The sequence below is a fragment of the Sinocyclocheilus rhinocerous genome, unplaced genomic scaffold (genome assembly GCF_001515625.1).
Source record: "Sinocyclocheilus rhinocerous isolate Xijiao unplaced genomic scaffold, SAMN03320098_v1.1 scaffold113, whole genome shotgun sequence".
Taxonomy (NCBI): domain Eukaryota; kingdom Metazoa; phylum Chordata; class Actinopteri; order Cypriniformes; family Cyprinidae; genus Sinocyclocheilus; species Sinocyclocheilus rhinocerous.
This window is the reverse complement of record NW_015646846.1, coordinates 3096686-3117067: the sequence shown is the minus strand read 5'-3', so window position 1 is coordinate 3117067 and position 20382 is coordinate 3096686. Positions and strand designations below refer to the sequence as shown.

General features: G+C 36.4%; 1 protein-coding gene and 1 pseudogene across 2 annotated transcripts; both read right to left on the bottom strand.

Annotated features, from left to right (window-relative positions):
• Nucleotides 1–631: 631 nt before the first annotated feature.
• LOC107708103 (titin-like) lies at nt 632–4661 on the bottom strand. 2 transcript variants are annotated; one of them, XM_016512247.1, is made up of 4 exons: nt 4209–4661; nt 2112–2590; nt 1850–1997; nt 632–1781 (listed from the first exon to the last, which is right to left on the bottom strand). In XM_016512247.1, exons 1-4 carry the CDS (start codon nt 4470–4472, stop codon nt 903–905), a joined length of 1770 nt encoding a protein of 589 aa, XP_016367733.1. In that variant the 5' UTR covers nt 4473–4661; the 3' UTR covers nt 632–902. The 2 variants fall into 2 exon arrangements, with proteins under 2 accessions (XP_016367733.1, XP_016367734.1); XM_016512248.1 differs by having other exon boundaries at nt 4224–4661.
• A 1094-nt stretch (nt 4662–5755) lies between these two features.
• Nucleotides 5756–15768, bottom strand: LOC107708067 (immunoglobulin-like and fibronectin type III domain-containing protein 1; annotated as a pseudogene).
• Nucleotides 15769–20382: the final 4614 nt, after the last annotated feature.

Here is a 20382-nt window from a genome sequence, read left to right as displayed (position 1 = left end):
ATGTCCGGGTCATATTTCATAATAATAATTAAAAAATAATAATGCATTAAAAATTTAATTCATCGAGGATAATCAGGATTACAACTAAGCACATTTTAAAAGTAAAACATCCACAACAAGTTTTGTCAAGCAAGTTTCTAACCTGAGGAAACCTGCATTCAAATTCTGCCCTTTCGTATTATTCTTCATTCGTAGTTTATTCTCATTTATCACTTCCATTCCTGTTAACAGCGCAAAGAGAAAAACTTTACATAATCTAATTTAATTAGCAGCATCTCTTGCCTTAGAACAACACTATAAATTGTGGTTTGGTTGAGAAGGGCACAAGCTACGCTTCTCGTCTTTCAGGCATTTGATGAGCTCAAATAAGCACTATAGTTACAAATGGGACACACATGTCCCCAGTGTCCAGGACCAGTGACACATTCCTGAACCCCTGACCTAAGAGCTGCAAATATACACACACACAGCACGTGTCTAATTTCAACAGACAACTAAACACCAGGAGAGAGATGATGAGACAGGAAATAGTAAAAAACATAAAAAGCTGTTTTATTCAAGAGACACTCCTGAGGTTAGTTAGCTGGCAAACTGCTGTATGAAAAACTCTGAAATTCTTTAAATGTGTAACCTAGTAAAACAATATCAACACTCTCTACATTTCAGTGTAAACAGAGCAATTGAAGATCTTAAGAGATATCACTAGAAAAACAAATTCATCATTGGATTTGAAAAACTCACTGGTAGGTTCAAAGTTCACTTTTGAGTATACAAAGTATGACTGAGGAACATTTCAACAAATGTGAAATACCATGTATCACATAATTCATTGGGGAAACGGGATCATTTCAAGTCCTCAGAAAAAGTCTTTTATTTTGAACCATTCAACCGTTCTCAGGAACTTAACTTTCATTGGCAGAAATGTCTTTTTCATATAGCTCTTCCACAATCTCCTCAGCAGGTTCTTCTTCTTCTTCTTCAGAGTCATACACATGTTTTTCAATTTCTTCCAAGTCTTTCTGCTTCTCAGTTTCTTCTAGTGGCTCCTGCAACGTCTGCCCCTGACTGATATCTTCAACCACCTGATCTTCAGAGAAGTTCTCAACAGCCTCGGCCACCCTTGTGTCAGTTCCTGTTTCTTCCATGAAAGTTGGGTCTTCTTTGGCAAGAACAGCTTCTTCTTCTTGATCTGGAATCTCCTCAGTTATTTCATCCCCCTCAGTTATTGCTTGCTCTTCAATAATGTCTCCAACGTTGACCTGAACCTCCTCAGATATAGCATCCCCTTCAGTTACTGCTTGCTCCTCAATAGATTCTTCTTCCCCGAGGACCTGAGCCTCCTCAGCTGGTACTTCCTTGTCAGATACCTGCATCTCCTCAGGCATTTCATCCTGTTGAGTAACTGCTTCCTCCTCAACAATATCCTGGTGGAATGGAACCTCATCAGCTTGTTCATCCTCCTCAGTTACTGCTTGTTCTTCAGAAACATCTTCTTTGACTTCAGATTCCTCAGGAATTTTATTCTCATCGGCTTGTTTTTCAACAGGTTCTTCCCCATGAACCTGAACCTCTTCAGCTGGCTTGTCCTCCTCAGGCACCACTCGTTCCCCTTCTTCAACATGAAACTCCTCTACTGTTTCCTCCTTGGTAATGGCTTGATCCTTTGCTTCAACTCCTTCATGCTTGATTGGAACTTCCTCCTGAGTTTCTGCTTGCTCCACTTGCTGCTCCTCTACTGGACTATTTTCCTCTGAACTGGATAGCTGGCTTTCAGATAACATCTGAAACACAAAAAACATTAGAATGCGACATGCCAAAATGATCATATATGGAAAAAATGAAACTATACCTGACTCTGAACGATCTCAGGTTGGGCAGCGAGGTGAGAGTGAAGGCAATGAGTACTCTTTTGATGGTCCTCCAGACTCCTACGGACAGCCATAAGTTGAACCTCAAGAACTTGGGATCTTCTTGCCTGTTCTATCTCCAGTAGGTCCCTGGAAGACACCAAATTAAGATGAATTAGGAATAATCGGTATCAGTAACAACAACAAATTGCTAAAGACCCGAAATGCTACAGAAAATCCCACAAAGCCCTTTAGGTTACTCACTTGATGTCCATCACTTCCTGTCTGTTTCTTTTAAGAGCCCTCTTGTTGCTGATAAAGGATTCCTTCAGGCTTGAAAGTTCCATTCTTTGTTCCTCCAACTCAGATGTGAGACCTTCTATAGTGGACATCTGCTCACTGAGATGTGTTTTAGTGACCAATACAGTGTCTGTGAGTCCAGAAATGGTAACAGCTACCTCAGAGTTTGCAGTAAGGATAGAATTAAGCTTCTGCTTCAGAGTTTCAATTTCTTCAGTCTTATTCTTGACCATTGCATTTAACATTGCAGTGGAAACAGACTCCTGCTGGAGTTCAGAAAGTTTGGCATTCATCTCAGACTGAAGAGACCAGAATTGGCTTTGAAGATCAGTAGATTTGATTTTTTCTGAGGTGGCTAGTGCAACATCTGCCTTTTTTTGGGCCTGTGTGTAAGCCTCTTCCAGTGCTTGTAGACGCTCTTCAAAAACACCCACATTGGCAATCTAAATATATAAACAACATATTTTATTTCAACATATGAAGTTCTATTATTAATCTGATCAATATGCAACATTTTACCAAATTAGCCATGCATTGAGCCTAACCAGTGTTATATCCATCTACAATTGCAGTTTGCCTCTGAAAATTGTCTACAGTGTTGTAGTAATTAATTCATTTCACACAAGGCCACTGTGAATAATTTAGGATTTAAAAATTAAATAGATTTTATAAGTTTGTTCATGACATGCTCTGTTGTCAGTGGTGTTGGCAGCTAGTTACACTAGCGATGAGTTTTATGATTCACTTGATTCAGAGGAAAGTACTATAAAAACAATGCTGGCACTGATCTTTGCATTAGGTAGCTACCAAAGAAATGTGTAATTCAAATGTATAATCTTAATTGTATCATAATTTGAATATAATCATAATACTGTAAATTTGAACAGACCAACACCATTGAAATTTTAAAACATCATGGTTTTGAAGCACGTTTACCCAATGACACCATGTGGTTACGATTACCCTCTAACTGCAAATGACCTGGAACGATTTCCTAGAGTGTTTTCCACAAAGGGCCTATTGAATTTAAGTTGCTGGACATTTAAAAGTAACGATATTTCTTTTAATTCAAATGACCTTAATAACATTTTATGAATGTGAGTACTACTTATGCTAAACATTAAATATTTTACAACAACATTATTTATGCTACATATATATATATATATATATATATATTTGTAAATGATCACTTTAATCTAAAGTTATAAAGTAAATGCCATGATGGTGTACTTTTTTATTGGACGTAGAGTTGACAAGACTATTATTAAAGTGAATTACAACATTTGGTACTGCAGTTCTAGAATGACCATCAGTGAAATATTTTTTTTTTGACATTTTTAAATGAATGGCTTACTTATACATTACATTTCTGATCACTAATGCAGAGCTGACTGCCTTTCAACTGAAAGAGCAATTTACGTGTTTATTTATATCTTTACTTTTACATGTTGGTTAGGATACCATTTGCATAATGTCCTTTAAACAAACCAGCATGGCAAAAGGAAACACGATCCTCCTCCGAACACACTATTAATGGCCTGGGAGACACATGACACAATTCAGCGAATGGAATATTCAAAGGGCACATGAGGCATACTTTCAGAGCTGTTAGTATTATGTATTTTTACAATTAAAATACAAATAATTCAAAATGTACACCATAATATATCAACTTGTGCAAGTACTATGTGCTTAGTACAAAATGTTCCAGAGCGCACAAATTGTGTTCCTGTGCATAAAAGTCATGAACTGGATTATTTTATTTCAAAGTTACCTTGTAATAAGAAAAATTCATTTCGCACATGAGGCATACTTTCAGAGCTGTTAGTATTATGTATTTTTACAATTAAAATACAAATAATTCAAAATGTACACCATAATATATCAACTTGTGCAAGTACTATGTGCTTAGTACAAAATGTTCCAGAGTGCACAAATTGTGTTCCTGTGCGTAAAAGTCATGAACTGGATTATTTTATTTCAAAGTTACCTTGTAATAAGAAAAATGCATTTCTTACGAATTTATAACTAAATTTAGGGTATCTCAAAATCAAATACCTGTGCATTACCCACCCCTAACTGTTGTTGGAACTTGGTTATCCTAAGTTGCATTGCATTGACCGTCTCTGTCAGACTGTCGATGGTTTGCTGCTGCTGGCTGCAGAACCAGACCGCCGTTGATCCCCCGACAGCGAAAATAAAGAAAACAATGGTAGGGACTGCATATTCTTTAAATCCTCTCGGTGGTGTTACAGATGGCGTCTCCAAGAGTAGCAAACTGTCGTCCTGCTTATTGATACTTTTTCCTTTGCGCCTGGTCATCTTGGCTTCGCGGAGGATCTGCACTGTAGACTGCAACACTCACCCTTTCTCTTGATTTACTCAGTGATTTGGGTACCGTTCTACCAGACCGCAACGCCGTATTGGCCCACAACGACGGGGAACAATCAAAAGTGAACTTTCAAGCACGAGGAACGTGAGTAGGGGGCGTTGCGCACTGGAGGCGGTCTCACTTTCATGGCGCCTAGCGGCACGTACAAATTTACCTAATGTTTGAGAGAATTACATAATTTTCAAAAAGCTTTATTTAGGATACTGCATCAAAAAATCTGAAGAGGATACAAAAATCGGATTTTTTTTCTATTTGTCTATAATGATACTGATCCATGGATCTAGTCAGTAGGCCTCTATATTGCAATAAAATAATTTGATTAAATAGTTAACTCCCTTAGTTCCTGAGTCATCATTTACTCACCCTCCACTTGTTCCAAACCTGTATGAATTTCTTTATTCTGTTGAACACAAAAGAAGGTATTTTGAAAAATGTTATCCAAACAGTTGATGTGCACCATTGACTTCCATAGTAGTAAAAAAAAAAACAAAAAAAAAAAACTATTGAAGTCAATGGTGCCCATCAACTGTTCGGATACCAAAATTTTTCAAAATATCTTATTTTGTGTTCAACAGAAGAAAGAAACTCACATGGAGGGTGAGTAAATGATGACGGAATTGTCATTCTGGAAGTGAACTACTCCTTTAAGAACATTGTGCTGGTTATTTAATTTTATTTCTCTTACTCTGTTTTACAGACTCTCTAAAACTTTCAAACTGGTTGATGATAAAGTTTCTCTTTAGATTTTCAGCAGACATATGAAGACTTTGGTTAGGCTGTTCAAGGATGAGATTGCATTGCATTAGGTATTTGGCTCCAGGAGTCTTGGTGGGTCCAAGCTTTTTCATTTCACAATGAAGGATGTTATCAAACTTTGCACCTGGGTATCAATACAGTTTTATTGAATGTAAACATAATTAATGGCTGGATCTTCTTTGTCTGACATCCAGACTGCTATGACTTTATGCACTCTAGATCGTCACAGACGGCTTCTAGTTTTGAGATATCTCAAAGTAACCTGATGCTTCTAAAGGAATGAAACATGATTCTGCTTAGCTGATAGATAGATAGATAGATAGATAGATAGATAGACATTCAATACATATATGTCGAGATATCCTTTTATTTTATTTTTTATTTTTTATTTAAGATCACATCAATTATTACATTTGTCACTTTCAAGAAATATGATCACAAACGGTGTTGTTTGAAGTCATCCTTTCTTTCCTCTGTAAGACAAGAAAACAAAAATATAGTAGTTGTTGCCTAAAAGTTGAAATCATATGAATCATAAACCTCATATCTTATTAACCAAAATAGGTTAATTAATATTAAAATAGAAGACATACATTTGACTATAAGTTTGGTGGAGCACTCATCATTAGGGGCTTTCGGCTACAACCTTGTATTCTCCCATGTCTTTGGGTTCCAACCCTCAGGATGATTTGTGATGTAGTAGTTGGGGTTTGTGTTGAGGCTGACATTATTATGGTACCAGGTAATATGAGGGATTGGGTTGCCCGTCACAGCACAGCTCATGTAGCACTCATAACCTGGTGGAGCAGCGTGAAGTTTCAGAGGGACAATAAATTTGGGGGCTGCCTGGAAGTCGAGGGTCTTTGATACAGGCATGCTATATGTGAATTTTTTTGGAAGAGATAAAAAATTTGTGAAAAGTGATTATTTCAGTGTAGTAATGTCCATTTTTGGCCACCTCACATTATGCATCACTGCATATGTTACACAATTATCTGTTTGTGCATCTGGGTTACATTGTCCAAGTGAAGGTACAATAGAAGCTGGAGGGCTGTGAGCAATTTATGAAGCACATGAAGTGCAGACCATCACTGGCAAAGCAATTATCCAGAGCTACTGTAATAGGCCACCTCATACTGCATCTGTCAACCTTATAGGTACAACATGTTCAGAACAAGGCGGATATAGTTTAGTAGCGATGTGTCAGAGACAGCAGCACAAATCCCAGAAGTATAAACCTGGATAAGGGTGACCCATAAATAGAGTTTCATAGATCTTCTATCATCACTGCGCCCTTGAGCAAGACACTTATCTCTGGCTTCTCCAAGGGACTCACTGCAATTAGTGTTCTGTAAATTGCTTTGGGAAAAGGTGTCTGTTAAATGGTAAGTAGCCTAGACCATTGCACCGCTGGTTGTCATGCAGCCGAGACCAATGATTGTCCAAACGGAATTTGTTTTCAGCCTTATTTATTTGGGTAGTTGATGCATAATGAGACTATGGATTATTTGTTAATCACTAACAAGGTTTTAGATAGAAATTTATATGAATATATGACATTTAAATGTCCCTGAGGCAATCCAGTCTAAAAGAAATAGTTCAACCAAAACTGAAAAATCCACCATCAATCCACCCTCCAATTGTTCCAAACCTGTATGAGTTTCTTCCCTCTGCTGAACACAAAAGAAGATATTTCGAAGAATGTTGGTAACCAAACAGTTGATGGTAGCCACTGACTTCCATAGTATTTTTTCCATACTAAGAAAGTCAGTGGCTACCATCAACTGTTGGTTACCAACATTACCAACATATCTTCTTTTGAGCTCAACAGAAGAAAGAACCTACAGGTTTGGAACAACCTGAGGGTGAATAAATGATGACAGAATTTTCATTTTTTGGGAGAACTATCCATTTAAAATCTGTAGTAAGAATAAAACAATTAGTAAAATTCTGTTTAAAAATAGAGCTAGAGCATTTCATGTCATCTGCTCTTTTTAATATTTTTTATTCATTTTATATTACACATTAAACATTTGAAAAATATAAATACAATACGATTTTTTAAAATATATTTTATATTAACTAAACAAAAAACTGTCAACAAAGTCATCCACAAACCTCTTTTTTTGGTGGTTCCCCAAACTGGAGACACTGAGGGCTCTGAGAGGCTTATAGCATTATTGGCAAACACTCTGAAATTGTAGTCTCTTCCAGGCAAGATGTTAATGACTGTGAATTTGTTGTTGAACAAGTGGTCAACCACTGTATGCCTTGTTTATTTGACAGAGTCCCGCTTCATCACCATGTAATGCAGATGGTTGTCTCGTTTCTCATCGGGAGAAGGAGTCCACGACAGAGTCACAGTGCCTTGGACATTTTGTTCTAGTTCTACTGGACCTGGAGGCTTGGGATCATCTGGAGATGAAAAATAAACAGGTACCCATATAGCATATTATCTGAAGTCATTCTTTAGAGTTAGAACCATACCATGGGGTTTGATATTCAGATAAAAATTAAATGTCGTTTTATTTTTGTACAGTCATTTTATGTATCACTATGATTTAAAATATTATTAAATACTATTAAGGAATATTACTAAAATATGAATAACATGTCCTTAATATTAGTTAAGTTTTAGGTAATAAATGTAAGGAGTTTAGTTACCAGTGACTCTTATTTCAATAGTGAAGGTGTCCTGGCCCACCATATTCTTCACATTGACTGTATAAATGCCAATATAAGACAACTCTGATGTGTAAATAAATAGCTGAGAACCTTTTTCAAAATTAGTAATCATCACATTTTTGGCTACTGGAGCACCATCCTTTAGCCATGTTATGTCTGGTAAAGGAGAGGCCTGTGGATAAAATAAAACAAATACTTAGACCTGATATTTCCAAAAAGTAATATTTTGTCACGTTTAAATATGCTTTCGGCAAAATAAGATTATTGTAAACCATTCAAATATTTTGATACTCTACCTCAAAGCTGACGCTGACACAAACCGTGTTTCCAGCTTTAACAACCATGAAACTTTTCATTTTTTTGACAGTGAACTTTGGCTTTACTAATAAAAAAAAGGCAGATTAACATATCTTTGTGTGAAACTTAAAGCTAAAAGTCAAAGATATTTAAAAAAACATGAATCTTTACCTGGAGGAGGCATGGCGATGATGTAATTGTCAAAGCTCTGTGGAAGCACCTCTCCTCCTTCATTTACGGCTATAACTCTAATCCAATACATGGCCATTGACTTCAATCCCACAGCAGTGAAGGAAGTCTGAATCACTGCGTTTGTATTGCAACGGCTCCACTCAAGTTGGTCTGTGGGTCTGATTTCCACAAAATAGACTTTTGCTTCATCTTCCTCACCTTTGACTTCTGTAGGTTTAGTCCAGGAAAGAGATAGACTGATGTAGCTTGATCCTGTTATTTTGAGGTCTTTGGCCTTACCAGGAGGCTCTGGGGGAAACAACATCATAAATATTTACTTAATATTTTACTTAAAAATGAAGGATATTTTTGTACTCTGTCTGACAAGTCATCATTTCAGTACAGGGAGGTATCAAGTATGAATTTGTTGAACATGTCTTACTTTTGGGGTCCCTTGCAATTGCACATGCAGACGACCCACTTGGTTCCACAGGCCCGCATGTGTTAATAGCACTCACTCTGAACTCATACTCCACACCTTCGATTACATCTTTTACTGCACATTTTTTGTCTAAACTTTGAAAAGAAAAAATTAAAAGTGTGTTGTATTTTTAAATGAGAGAAGACTATGCTACTTTAAATATTTCTTAAATTAATTTATGTGTAAATTAATTTTCAAGACCTCTGATTGGTTCATCTTTTGGGTTTGCTTGGCTCCAAAAATTGCTGCCCTTTTTGCATTTTTTCTACATTGTATCCAATGATACTGCCCCCTCCAGTGCTGGAGGGAGGAAACCAGGCCAAGTTAATGGAGTCTTTAAAGGCACTGACTATTTTAGGAGGAGCAGGAGAGCCAGGGAATGCTGAGAACAAAAAGAACACATTCTATTAACATTTCCTTTTTCTAAAGACTAATTGATAACTGATAAGCACCCACTAACTGATAACTACTACATCAAAATATAGAAAGAAATAAGGAATCTCACCCAAAGTGCCGGCAGCAATATCATTAGTTGTCGCAACGTCACTGAAGCCCTCCGAGTTTTTTGCCCGGATTCTGTATTAGTACTTTCGACCACAATCTATGTTTGTGTCTCTAGGTAGGCTGTCCAGGAATGTCTCCAATTTTAGTCCAGGTGTTCCGTCCCAGCTGCTGTCGCTCCAGGTTGTAATTAGTCACTGGACAACCACCATCATCCTTTGGGGGTCTCCATTTAAACTCAATGGCACACAAGGAGCTTTCTACGATTTCTATAGGTCCTTGTAGTGGAGTTGGCCTGTCTGGAAGAACAAAAAAGTATAGAGTACTGATATATCACAATGGTAGAACAGTTGATTCGTTGTCTAACAACCAAACAGTTGAGGTCAGTTAATGAAAGTTTTTTGTTCTTTTGTAGTTTTGATATTTTTAGTGATGGTTCTTTAATTAGCATGCAAACAGCTAGCATTGTAAGAGCTGTATGCTACAGCTATACATCAATTACAGACTTATGTCTTTGACTGCTGCATGAAGATGTATATAGGTTTAATATTCTTCTAAAATATGCCTTCACAGAACTTTTTGGTGGAGTTGGCCTGTCTGGAAAAACAAAAATATATATATAGAGTACTGATGGGTCACAATGGTAGAACCATTGATTAGTCATCCAACAACCAAACAGTTAACGTCAGTTAATCTCAGATTTTTTGTAGTTTTGATATTTTTAGTGATGGTTCTTTAATTAGCATGCAAACAGCTATAGCATTGTAAGAGATGTGTGCTACAGCTATAAATAAAACACAGACAGATGTCTTTGACTGTTGCATAGATATATGTAGATTTAATATTCTTCTAAAATATGCTTTCACAGATAATTTTTTGCAGTTTAGACATTAAGACAAATTATTTAGTTTGCAATACATACCAACTACTGTAAGTTCTGAAGTTGCCTCTACAGTGGCAAATTCATTCTTGATTTTGATTTTTATCTCTCCAGTGTCTTTGCACTGACACTTAGTAAGAAGTAGACGGCTATGAGCTTGACACTGTGACATCCTGACACCGTGACCCTCCAGCAACTCTTCGTCCTCTTTAAACCACTGAATCTTAATGGGTTCTTTGCCTGAAAATGGTAGTTTGAAGGAAGCATTTTCTCCTGCCTTGACAATAACAGGCTCTGAGAATTTACTCAAGGCATCTGCATCAATTTTGGGTGGATCTGAAGAAATGAGAGGAAAGAAAATTAATTGCTTTACTATAAACCAGGGCTGGGTGGTACAGTAGAGGTGTTGTTTATTCACAGGCAAGAATAAACTACCACACAGCATGTCTCTTTTATGGGTCTGATGTTAATACATTACATTTTACAGAAAGCATCATATTTTGAAGTGAAGCATCAAAAGAGAATATCTGTGAAAGTTTATTATAATCACCTGATACCTTTTCCTGATACCTTTGCCCTATGCTTACACCGGCAAATAATGTTAAAAATTAAATCTTACAAAATTAAATGCATTTTACTACCAATTTTATGTTGACATGCAAAGAGAAAAGCAGAAAACACACCTACCCTTAATATTTAGTGCAGCCTCTGATTTACGTCCTTCAGCCTCAAACTTATATTTTCCAGCATCTCTTTCTTGGCAGTCATGGATGATTAGTTTGTGGTGAGCCCCATCTTTGACAATTGTAATTCCATCCTTTGACTCCAACTGATGTAAAAGAAAAAAATGCATTTAATTTTTGTAATGCATGATATATCCACTACCGGCCAAAAGTTAAGATTAACTAGGATATTTTTTTATGTTTTGAAATGCTCACTAAGGTTGCATTTATTTGAACACATAAACAGTAAAAACAGTGATATTGTGAGATATTATTACAATTTAAAACCTATTGAATATGATTTGTAAAATGTGATTAATTCCAGTGATGGCAAAGCTGAATTTTCAGCAGCCATTACTCCAGTCTTCAGTTGAAAATTCAGCTTTGCCATCACAGGAATACATTTCATTTTAAAATATATTACAATAGATAACATTATATATACTACATTTGGTTAACAAATTTCGATAAATATAATAAATTACTGTACACCTTTTTTCCATCTTTGTACCATAATCCAGTGCTATCTTCACTGCTAAGTTTGCAGAACAACTCTGCTGATTCTCCAACATTGGCTGCAGTATCTGACAACCCGTTCAGGAAGTGGACTCCATGGTCTGGATAAAAGTGCACAGGAAATATGTCAGACATCATCCCAGCACTGAGAAACAATTGACTTTATATTAATGTGGAGTTTCAGACATGAGCTGTTGTTAGGAATCAGCTCACCGACTCTTGCATGCTTCTTATGCTTATCAGCTCACCCGTCTCCACCTGATCCGTCTAAATCCATCTCCTTTTCCATGTTTTCCACTCCCATCCCCTAATCCATCTCCCAAGGTACCGTCTCCTTCTTTTCCGTTCTTCCCTGTTCCATCACCTTCACTCCCATCTCCCAGGCTGGATCCTCCACTGCCATTTTGTTCATCTCCTTTTCCTGCTGCCATAGCTGCCATCCTTTCAGCAGCTTCTCTCTCTCGGCCTTGGCCTTCCTGGCTGCCTCAGCTCTTTCAGCTTGGGCTCTACAGGCTACCTTATCTCTTTTTAGCTTGGGCTCTACGGGCCGCCTCATCTCTTTCAGCTTGGGCTCTACGGGCCGCCTCATCTCTTTCAGCTTGGGCCCTCCTGGCCACCTCATCTTGTTCTTCCTGAGCTTTTCTGGCTGCCTCATCTTGTTCAGCCTGAGCCCTTCTTGCCACCTCATCTCTTTCAGCCTGTGACATTCTGGCTGCTTCATCTATTTCAGACTGTGCCCTCCTGGTCGCTTCATCTTTTTCAGCCTGGGCCTTCCTGGCCACCTTGTCCTTTTCCCTCTGCAGTCTGGCTTTCTCTTCCGCTAAACGTCTGGCTAGTTCACCTGCACCAACACCTTTCCCGCGGGCACTGGGATCATCTGAAAACAGTATCAGTTACAGTACATACTACAGGCAAAATTCAGAATTGTAAAGTTGTCAACAAAATGGACATGAACAGAAAACATCTGTTCATCAGGTGTTTGATTTAAGATTTCCATCTTGTAAGTCTGTTTGATGTTGTTTGGCTCCATTTTGAACAGTGTGGTAAATTAGTGTATTCTGTGAAATTAACTTGTTTTGAATTAAGATGTTTTCAAAACAAGTCTCTCTTCTGTTCATTAAGGCTGCATTTATTTGATGAAAATACAATACAAACAGTAATATTGTGAACTATTATTACAATTTAAAAGAACTGCTTTCTATTTTAATACATTTTAAAATCCAATTCCTTCCTTTGATAGCAGAGCTGAATTTTAAGCAGCCATTACTCCAGTCTTCAGTGTCACATGATCATTCTAATATGCTGATTTGCAATATGCAAGAAACATTTCTTCTTATTATCAATGTTTAAAAGCCCTTTTGCTGCTTAACATTTTCATGGTAACCGTGATATGCAACCATTCATATAATTAACTATTTAAAATATATCAAAATAGAAAAAAAGTTATTTTAAATTGGATTAATATTTCACATTACTGTTTCTAATGTATTTTTGATTGACTACATGCAGCCTTGGTGAGCATATAAGAGATTTCTTACAAAAACATTAAAAAATCGTAATCATTCCAAACTTTTGACCAGTAGTGTATATGCATTTAAAGTGCATGTAAACACAATTAAACACAACCTAAGAGGGAAAATAAATGAATTTACCTTCCACAACCAGAGTCCCCTGGCTTGACCTGAGCCCAGCAATAGCCGTATAGACTCCCTTGTCCTCTTTTTTACAGTTCTTCACTTCTAGTTTGTGGACTTGCTTGTCTTCTGACACAGTGATGTCATATTTTTCCCCGTGCTCAACAGAGATGTCATTGGCACACCAGGTGATTTGGGGTACAGGGTCTGATAAGGCACATTCAAACACTGCATCCTGCCCCTCAGTCACTTTAGTGTCTTTCAGTGTGCTATTAAACTCCACGTCAGGCACTGGAGGCACAAAACACTTCTTGAACATTTGGATAACAAGTAAAACTGAAATGAAAAAAGGACATTTTCACTGCACGGCTTCACCAACCTCTTCTTTAACCTTAAAATATTGCATGTTGCCTAATAGCAGCACTGTAACATTTAATATAATAATAACATACTTCTAATATTAGCATAATATTAACCTCTTAATCAAAATAACAAACAAAAAAACATTGGTATTATAACTACTTACGCACTAGGGAAGTTGAGAACATGTTTACTTCCTCTACATCCACTTGATATAACCCAGCATCTTCTGGGCCAACATCCCTAATGCTGAACAAGTATGTTTCACCAAATTTCTGCATATTATGCTCTGTGGACTCATCAGTTCCATCTCCATAGTCAAGCATTTCCCCATCCTGGTAATAGTAAATTGAAGTGCATTAGTCTCAAAGTATTGTTGATGACACTGAGGCTGTTTAAGTGAGGGCACTTACTTTGAAGAGGAGGATTTTGCTGTTAGGATCCTTTAACTTCATGTTGAGTTCAAATTCCGCTTTGCCATCCGTTTTTACCTCAATCTGTTTCATGCTGTGGATTTTCTCTACATACTTGAAGACAGAAAAATAAAGAGTGGAGATTTTTCATACTCTATGTATAAAAAACAGTGGTGCGCAAATGACTAATACTCAAAGCAAACAAGACCTTGGACTGCTCTGCCTCTCTTTCCTTCTTCTTCTGTTCTCAGCATCCACCTGAAGTCAGTGACAAATGCCTTCATAATCTTTCCTGGCTGCACTCAGTAACACCTCCCAGAACCTCGGATTGATTTCTCCTTCTTTACATTGTATTTCTTTTCTTTCACAACCCTAAATGTATTTAGTATGATTACAGATCAGACTGGTTGTTTTAGTTACTTAGAAATGGCCTATCATTATGATTTTCTATGTCTCTGTACAATAAATAATAATGTATAAAAGGTAAATATGTGGTGAAAGTAAATATATGATGCAATGATACGTTACGTTTTCTTCAGCATTTTTCTGAACTCATCAGGGTCACTTTTGGGGGCTGAAAAATTAGATATTTTTTAAGATATTTTGACATTCTGAACTCTCTGTAACAAGCAAAAGATGTTCCAATATTTTTATACTGTTTATTTAATTTTAAGTGTCAATAGCTCTGAGTTACATAAATACCTGGCACTCTTTTCTTGAATCCAACTGAAAAGAAGAGAAACAGATTGATTTAGGCCTATATGATATAGCATTTTTATTTGAATCAGTAATAGAAAACTAACAGATCAATATAATCAGATGAACTTTATGAATTTCCTACCCTCAATGACATTCAGTGCAGCAGTACAAACAGCCTTTCCAAATGGATTTATAGCAAAACATTTGTATATGTCTGCTTGATCTGAATCTACATTTGGTATCTGTAGAATGGAAATAAAAAGCCATACCAAATGTTGTTAAAGAATATCAAAACACAGGTGGATTGTAAATTAATTATATAAAATAATATAAAAAATAATGTATGTATTATTTTATATAAAATAAATTGTCTTCTTAACATATATTTACTACCAATATATATTGGTAGTAAAGGTACTATTTAAACATGTAGAATAAAAATGAAACAGCTGATAACATGGTACTTCACACAGCTGAAAATTTAATTCACCTTCAGAATATATTCTTCATTCTTCTCATCATATCATGAAACATATTTTGTTGGATTAGAGATATCTCCCTTGTTACGTGCCCATGAAACTTCCAGTACAGGATATCCACTCACAACAGCTTTGAAAAAGGCCAGTTTGCCTGCAAATTAAACAGAATAGGTAGTTGTGATGTTATATATTATGATCAAGGATAGATAGATAGATAGATAGATAGATAATGAAGATGTTATCAAAATAATATATAATATATAAGATATCCAGATGCTCCTAAAAATGAAGAAAACTATTACCTTCCTGTATAGTTAAGGCTATGGGTTTCCAGATGAAATCAGGAGTAGTAGATCCAGGTGGCAGTTCTTCAATGTACTGTGTGATCATAACACCAGGGACACTGGATCTCTTCCTAAATGCCGCTGAAATATCAGAACAGTGTTTTCAAAAACTAATCATTCCATGATGTTCAGTTTTGTAAAACAATGGAATATGTTTTCCTGAAACTATACAGAAACAAGGCCATCAAATATGAAATGGCATATTTATGTCTCACGATCTTCAGAGTTTGAAGCTGTGGATTTGTTGTTGACCACATGATGGCGATGTTTCATCACAGCCTTGATCATGAGTGCTTCCTGATCTTCACATCTACAGTACTAAACTGCTTGGTTAACAATAAGGTGAGGGTGATGGAACAAAGCAGAACTAAAATACATGATTTAGATGGTTTTACGAATTTTGTCATTTGGCATGCCATGATTGTCATGATTTTAACTTACCGCCTGTTCCTTCTGCTGGCTTCAGCATCTTCATAATGCGAGAAGAGAGGGCAAAAATCAGTACATGGCATATGCAATCATTACTATTGTTATTATAACAATTTATAGGGTGAAAACAAGTTAAAGTAGGACACATAACACAATACAACCTTAAAATAATCCTAAACTGACATCATTTCTGATATCATTTCATGGGACGTCATACAATATTTGGACAGAAGTGAGGACCAATAGCACTGTTCCAGTTTGCAGTATGTTAGAAACATTTGGAAAAATTATGATTCGTGATAATTTAAATGATGACAAATGACAAATGATTATAAAGTGTCCCATCACCATAGCAAACAGATATGATTAACTCTACGAGGTGCATTTATTTTTCTTGTTCTACAGTCAGACTTCTGTTATTGTCACTGAGAGCATTATTATTATAAGGTCTTATCCCCGATAAAGGGCTGATATGTTTAAATAAGGAATATGAAACGCTATTTGCCAGCCACATGTCCCATACTACCTTGTGAACATCACCCGGTTTGCCATGAATGCACCCTTCACGAGATTCAAGGAATATGCCCTCTGTAGAAATGTTTTATAACCATATGCTATATACATACATGTATATAGAATACCATTTTACTGTTTTGATGCCTACTGTCTAGTCAATAACCAAAAACTACACCAGTAACTGAACCAATAAAGATATACGTATTAGGAGGTGATATTATACATTTTGCACGTAAAGTAACACAAGACTGACATACAATCTTTTTAATGCTATGATAAGGTACATGATCCTTACCAATCATTTTACAAGCATTTTACCCCTGCTTTTGATAGGTCACATACCTCATACATTTATTATAGTTGTGCTACCAGAGCAATTACGCTTTAGCTTAGGAGAGCAAATCATATTTAATTATTATAATAATAGAATATGAGGAGAACTGCTAAATAACTGTTTACGTGAAAAAGTAAAGCACTTTCATTGATAACACACTCAACATAAAAGCAGGATGCTACGGTTAGAACATCAGTGTGTTTTAATAGAGCACTACAGATCCTTTGCTACATTAAGTTCTTATAAAACGATTTTATTCAGACTTTGGCAATTACATGTAAGAAAGCACTTTAACATTGTTTGATAGCATCTGAAACACTTTAGTGCAATCTGAGCATCACAACATCAGTACCATCAGTAGAATATTTTATCTATTTAATATGCATCAATAGGCTACTTAGAATCAGATCTGTGGTTGGGTATCTTCCAATATACAAGTCAAACCTGAAAACTGAGATTGCTATTATATTATTTATGTTATTTATTAATAATGATTCATGTGTAATATAGTATATTTCATTGTTCTCGTCTCGAAAAAAATTGAAGTAAAAGAAGAAAGAAGGAGAAGCAACTCACCTTGCTCTGTCAACACAACCGTGTTCGACGTCCCACAATTTATTGCAGTCTCCCCCTTTTGTTCAGCAATAAAACAGTAGTGGGCCAAATTGAAACCTCTCAAGCACTGCAGTCTTATTAGCTGTCACATTAAATCTGTTACTTGGGTGAGGTTTACAGTTGCAAAGGGACAGAGGTCCTGTCCATGGTTCATGGTCATACTTATTCTCTAAATAGTTAGAGTGACATTCAAGTTGCTTTTGTGATGACTGTTCATTTGCCATTGCCAGGGACAAGATGTAACATCACCTTTGCCAGAAAACAGGATCTCATTTTTGCTTTTTTGCTCTATTTGATCTAGTCATTAGCTACACTATTTAACACCATGTCTATGTAATGACCTTACATCAGGATGTGTAAAATAAGAATTAAGATAAGTGATGTTGGAAGGCACCACAATAACAGCACTCATCTCAGTAGTTCATTATATTTTGTCTGGTAATGTTCCTTCAGATATGAGAGTCTATGTTAAATTCTCATGTTAATGGGACGTGCTATTTATAATTCAACTATGCACAAATAACAATATATTGATATTATGACTTATGTGCTGGGAATGCAGCCCCAGAGGGTGCCATTTCACATGCACAGGAGCTGACCGCACTTTACATGCCCACACAGTTTAGCAGCTCTCACAGTGGTCACATTATCTGGCCCCAATAAAACACAGATATATAATCTTATGACTTTAAACTTTGCCTTGATACCAACAGTGTTGTGCAGGGATGACATATTTTTGTAGGCCAAAACCCAGAAGCGAGTTTTAGCACTTCCCATCCATTGTGCCTAAGTAAATGGTTTTTTGGTCTGTGGTTAAGACAAGCTCAAAATATTGTAATGTTTTATTCTACAACATAGGAAACAAAAATATATATATATATATTTTAAAGCTTTTACTTGTCTTGGAAAATGTTACTTCTTGCTATTGTATTTAGGCTTCAAATTTAATAAAAGTGTGTTCATTTGTGTGGATTATCATGATGAAATGTGTAAGAATCATACACTAGAGCTTATTTTCTGCAATAATCAAAATATAAATTAAAAGCCAATGGAATTTATAATTTTTTTTCTAGAGGGAACAGGGTCATGTTAACTTCCGGGTTGGCCAACAAAAAACCGTCAACGCTGCATCATAGGCTACAGTAGCCTGTATACACTAAAATCTTTAAGACAAGCAAAGATTTCCTCATCATTTTCCTCCGGTTATCATAAACGAGCGACCGAAGCTTAGCAGCAAATGTGCATGCGCGATATGACTGGTGTGGAATGTCAGAAGCGCGGTAAATCCAAAAGGCCAAAAGCGGATTTCGAGAACACTCTGTACGTGCACGAGGGATATCGGTATCCAGTAGGGAGTACAAGACGTGTTGCTGCTTTTATAGGAGTGATAACGAGGCAGTGTTGATTTCAGGTGAGCGTTTATCACAAGCTGACAGCCCGTCAGTGGAAATTCTTGCTGTTGTAGCAAGATTGTGGCGAGGATGATACTACGGCTCAGCCACAACACATTGTTATCTGACATCTGTTCTGAAAAAAGAAAGAGGGGGGAAAAACGGTCCTTGAAGCAGTCAGCTATAAATCTGAGTCAGCCCATTGGTGTGGTAGTATGTAAATATAAGCCAGTACAGTGGATATGAACATTAGCCTCTTGTAGGCCAATTTGTTATTGTTCATTTAATGTATTCATTGAATTGTTTTTGAAAAATCTTGGAGTACTGAAATAAATGGTTTATATTTTGCCTAAGTAAATGGTTTTTTGGTCTGTGGTTAAGACAAGCTCAAAATATTGTAATGTTTTATTCTACAAAATAGGAAACAAACAAAAAAAAAAAAAATATTTTAAAGCTTTTACTTGTCTTGGAAAATGTTACTTCTTGCTATTGTATTTAGGCTTCAAATTTAATAAAAGTGTGTTCATTTGTGTAGATTATCATGATGAAATGTGTAAGAATCATACATTAGAGCTTATTTTCTGCAATAATCAAAATATAAATTAAAAGCCAATGGAATTTATAATTTTTTTTCTAGAGGGAACAGGGTCATGTTAACTTCCGGGTTGGCCAACAAAAAACCGTCAATGCTGCATCATAGGCTACAGTAGCCTGTATACACTAAAATCTTTAAGACAAGCAAAGATTTCCTCATCATTTTCCTCCGGTTATCATAAACGAGCGACCGAAGCTTAGCAGCAAATGTGCATGCGCGATATGACTGGTGTGGAATGTCAGAAGCGCGGTAAATCCAAAAGGCCAAAAGCGGATTTCGAGAACACTCTGTACGTGCACGAGGGATATCGGTATCCAGTAGGGAGTACAAGACGTGTTGCTGCTTTTATAGGAGTGATAACGAGGCAGTGTTGATTTCAGGTGAGCGTTTATCACAAGCTGACAGCCCGTCAGTGGAAATTCTTGCTGTTGTAGCAAGATTGTGGCGAGGATGATACTACGGCTCAGCCACAACACATTGTTATCTGACATCTGTTCTGAAAAAAGAAAGAGGGGGGAAAAACGGTCCTTGAAGCAGTCAGCTATAAATCTGAGTCAGCCCATTGGTGTGGTAGTATGTAAATATAAGCCAGTACAGTGGATATGAACATTAGCCTCTTGTAGGCCAATTTGTTATTGTTCATTTAATGTATTCATTGAATTGTTTTTGAAAAATCTTGGAGTACTGAAATAAATGGTTTATATTTTCGATTTCGTAAAATTCACATTTTGTGATATGCACTACACACTTGCTTTTTGGTAGTGGTTTCAATTGCAATTACTAGGAGGTCAGGGATGCCTGACATTGGAGTTGGTTTTGTGGGGAACCATGCTGAGACTGGAACTATTCAGGTTGCAATTTGAAACAGTTCTATCCATCCCTTACCAAAAAGTAGTATACTTCAAGTTTATTTTAGTAAGTATACTTAAGTAAAGTTCAAGTATATTTTTAACTATACTTTATGTAGTAAGTATACAAATATCAGTGTACTAGTAGTTTATAGCTGAAATATATTTAGACTT

Bases quoted from the DNA above. Each gene is read 5' to 3' on its own strand.
- LOC107708103 (XM_016512247.1), bottom strand. From the start codon at position 4,472: ATGACCAGGCGCAAAGGAAAAAGTATCAATAAGCAGGACGACAGTTTG. The intron at 2,591-4,208 runs GTATTTGATTTT...TTATATATTTAG, and splicing joins TAGGGGTGGGTAATGCACAG to ATTGCCAATGTGGGTGTTTT. The intron at 1,782-1,849 runs GTATAGTTTCAT...TTTGTGTTTCAG, and splicing joins CTGAGATCGTTCAGAGTCAG to ATGTTATCTGAAAGCCAGCT.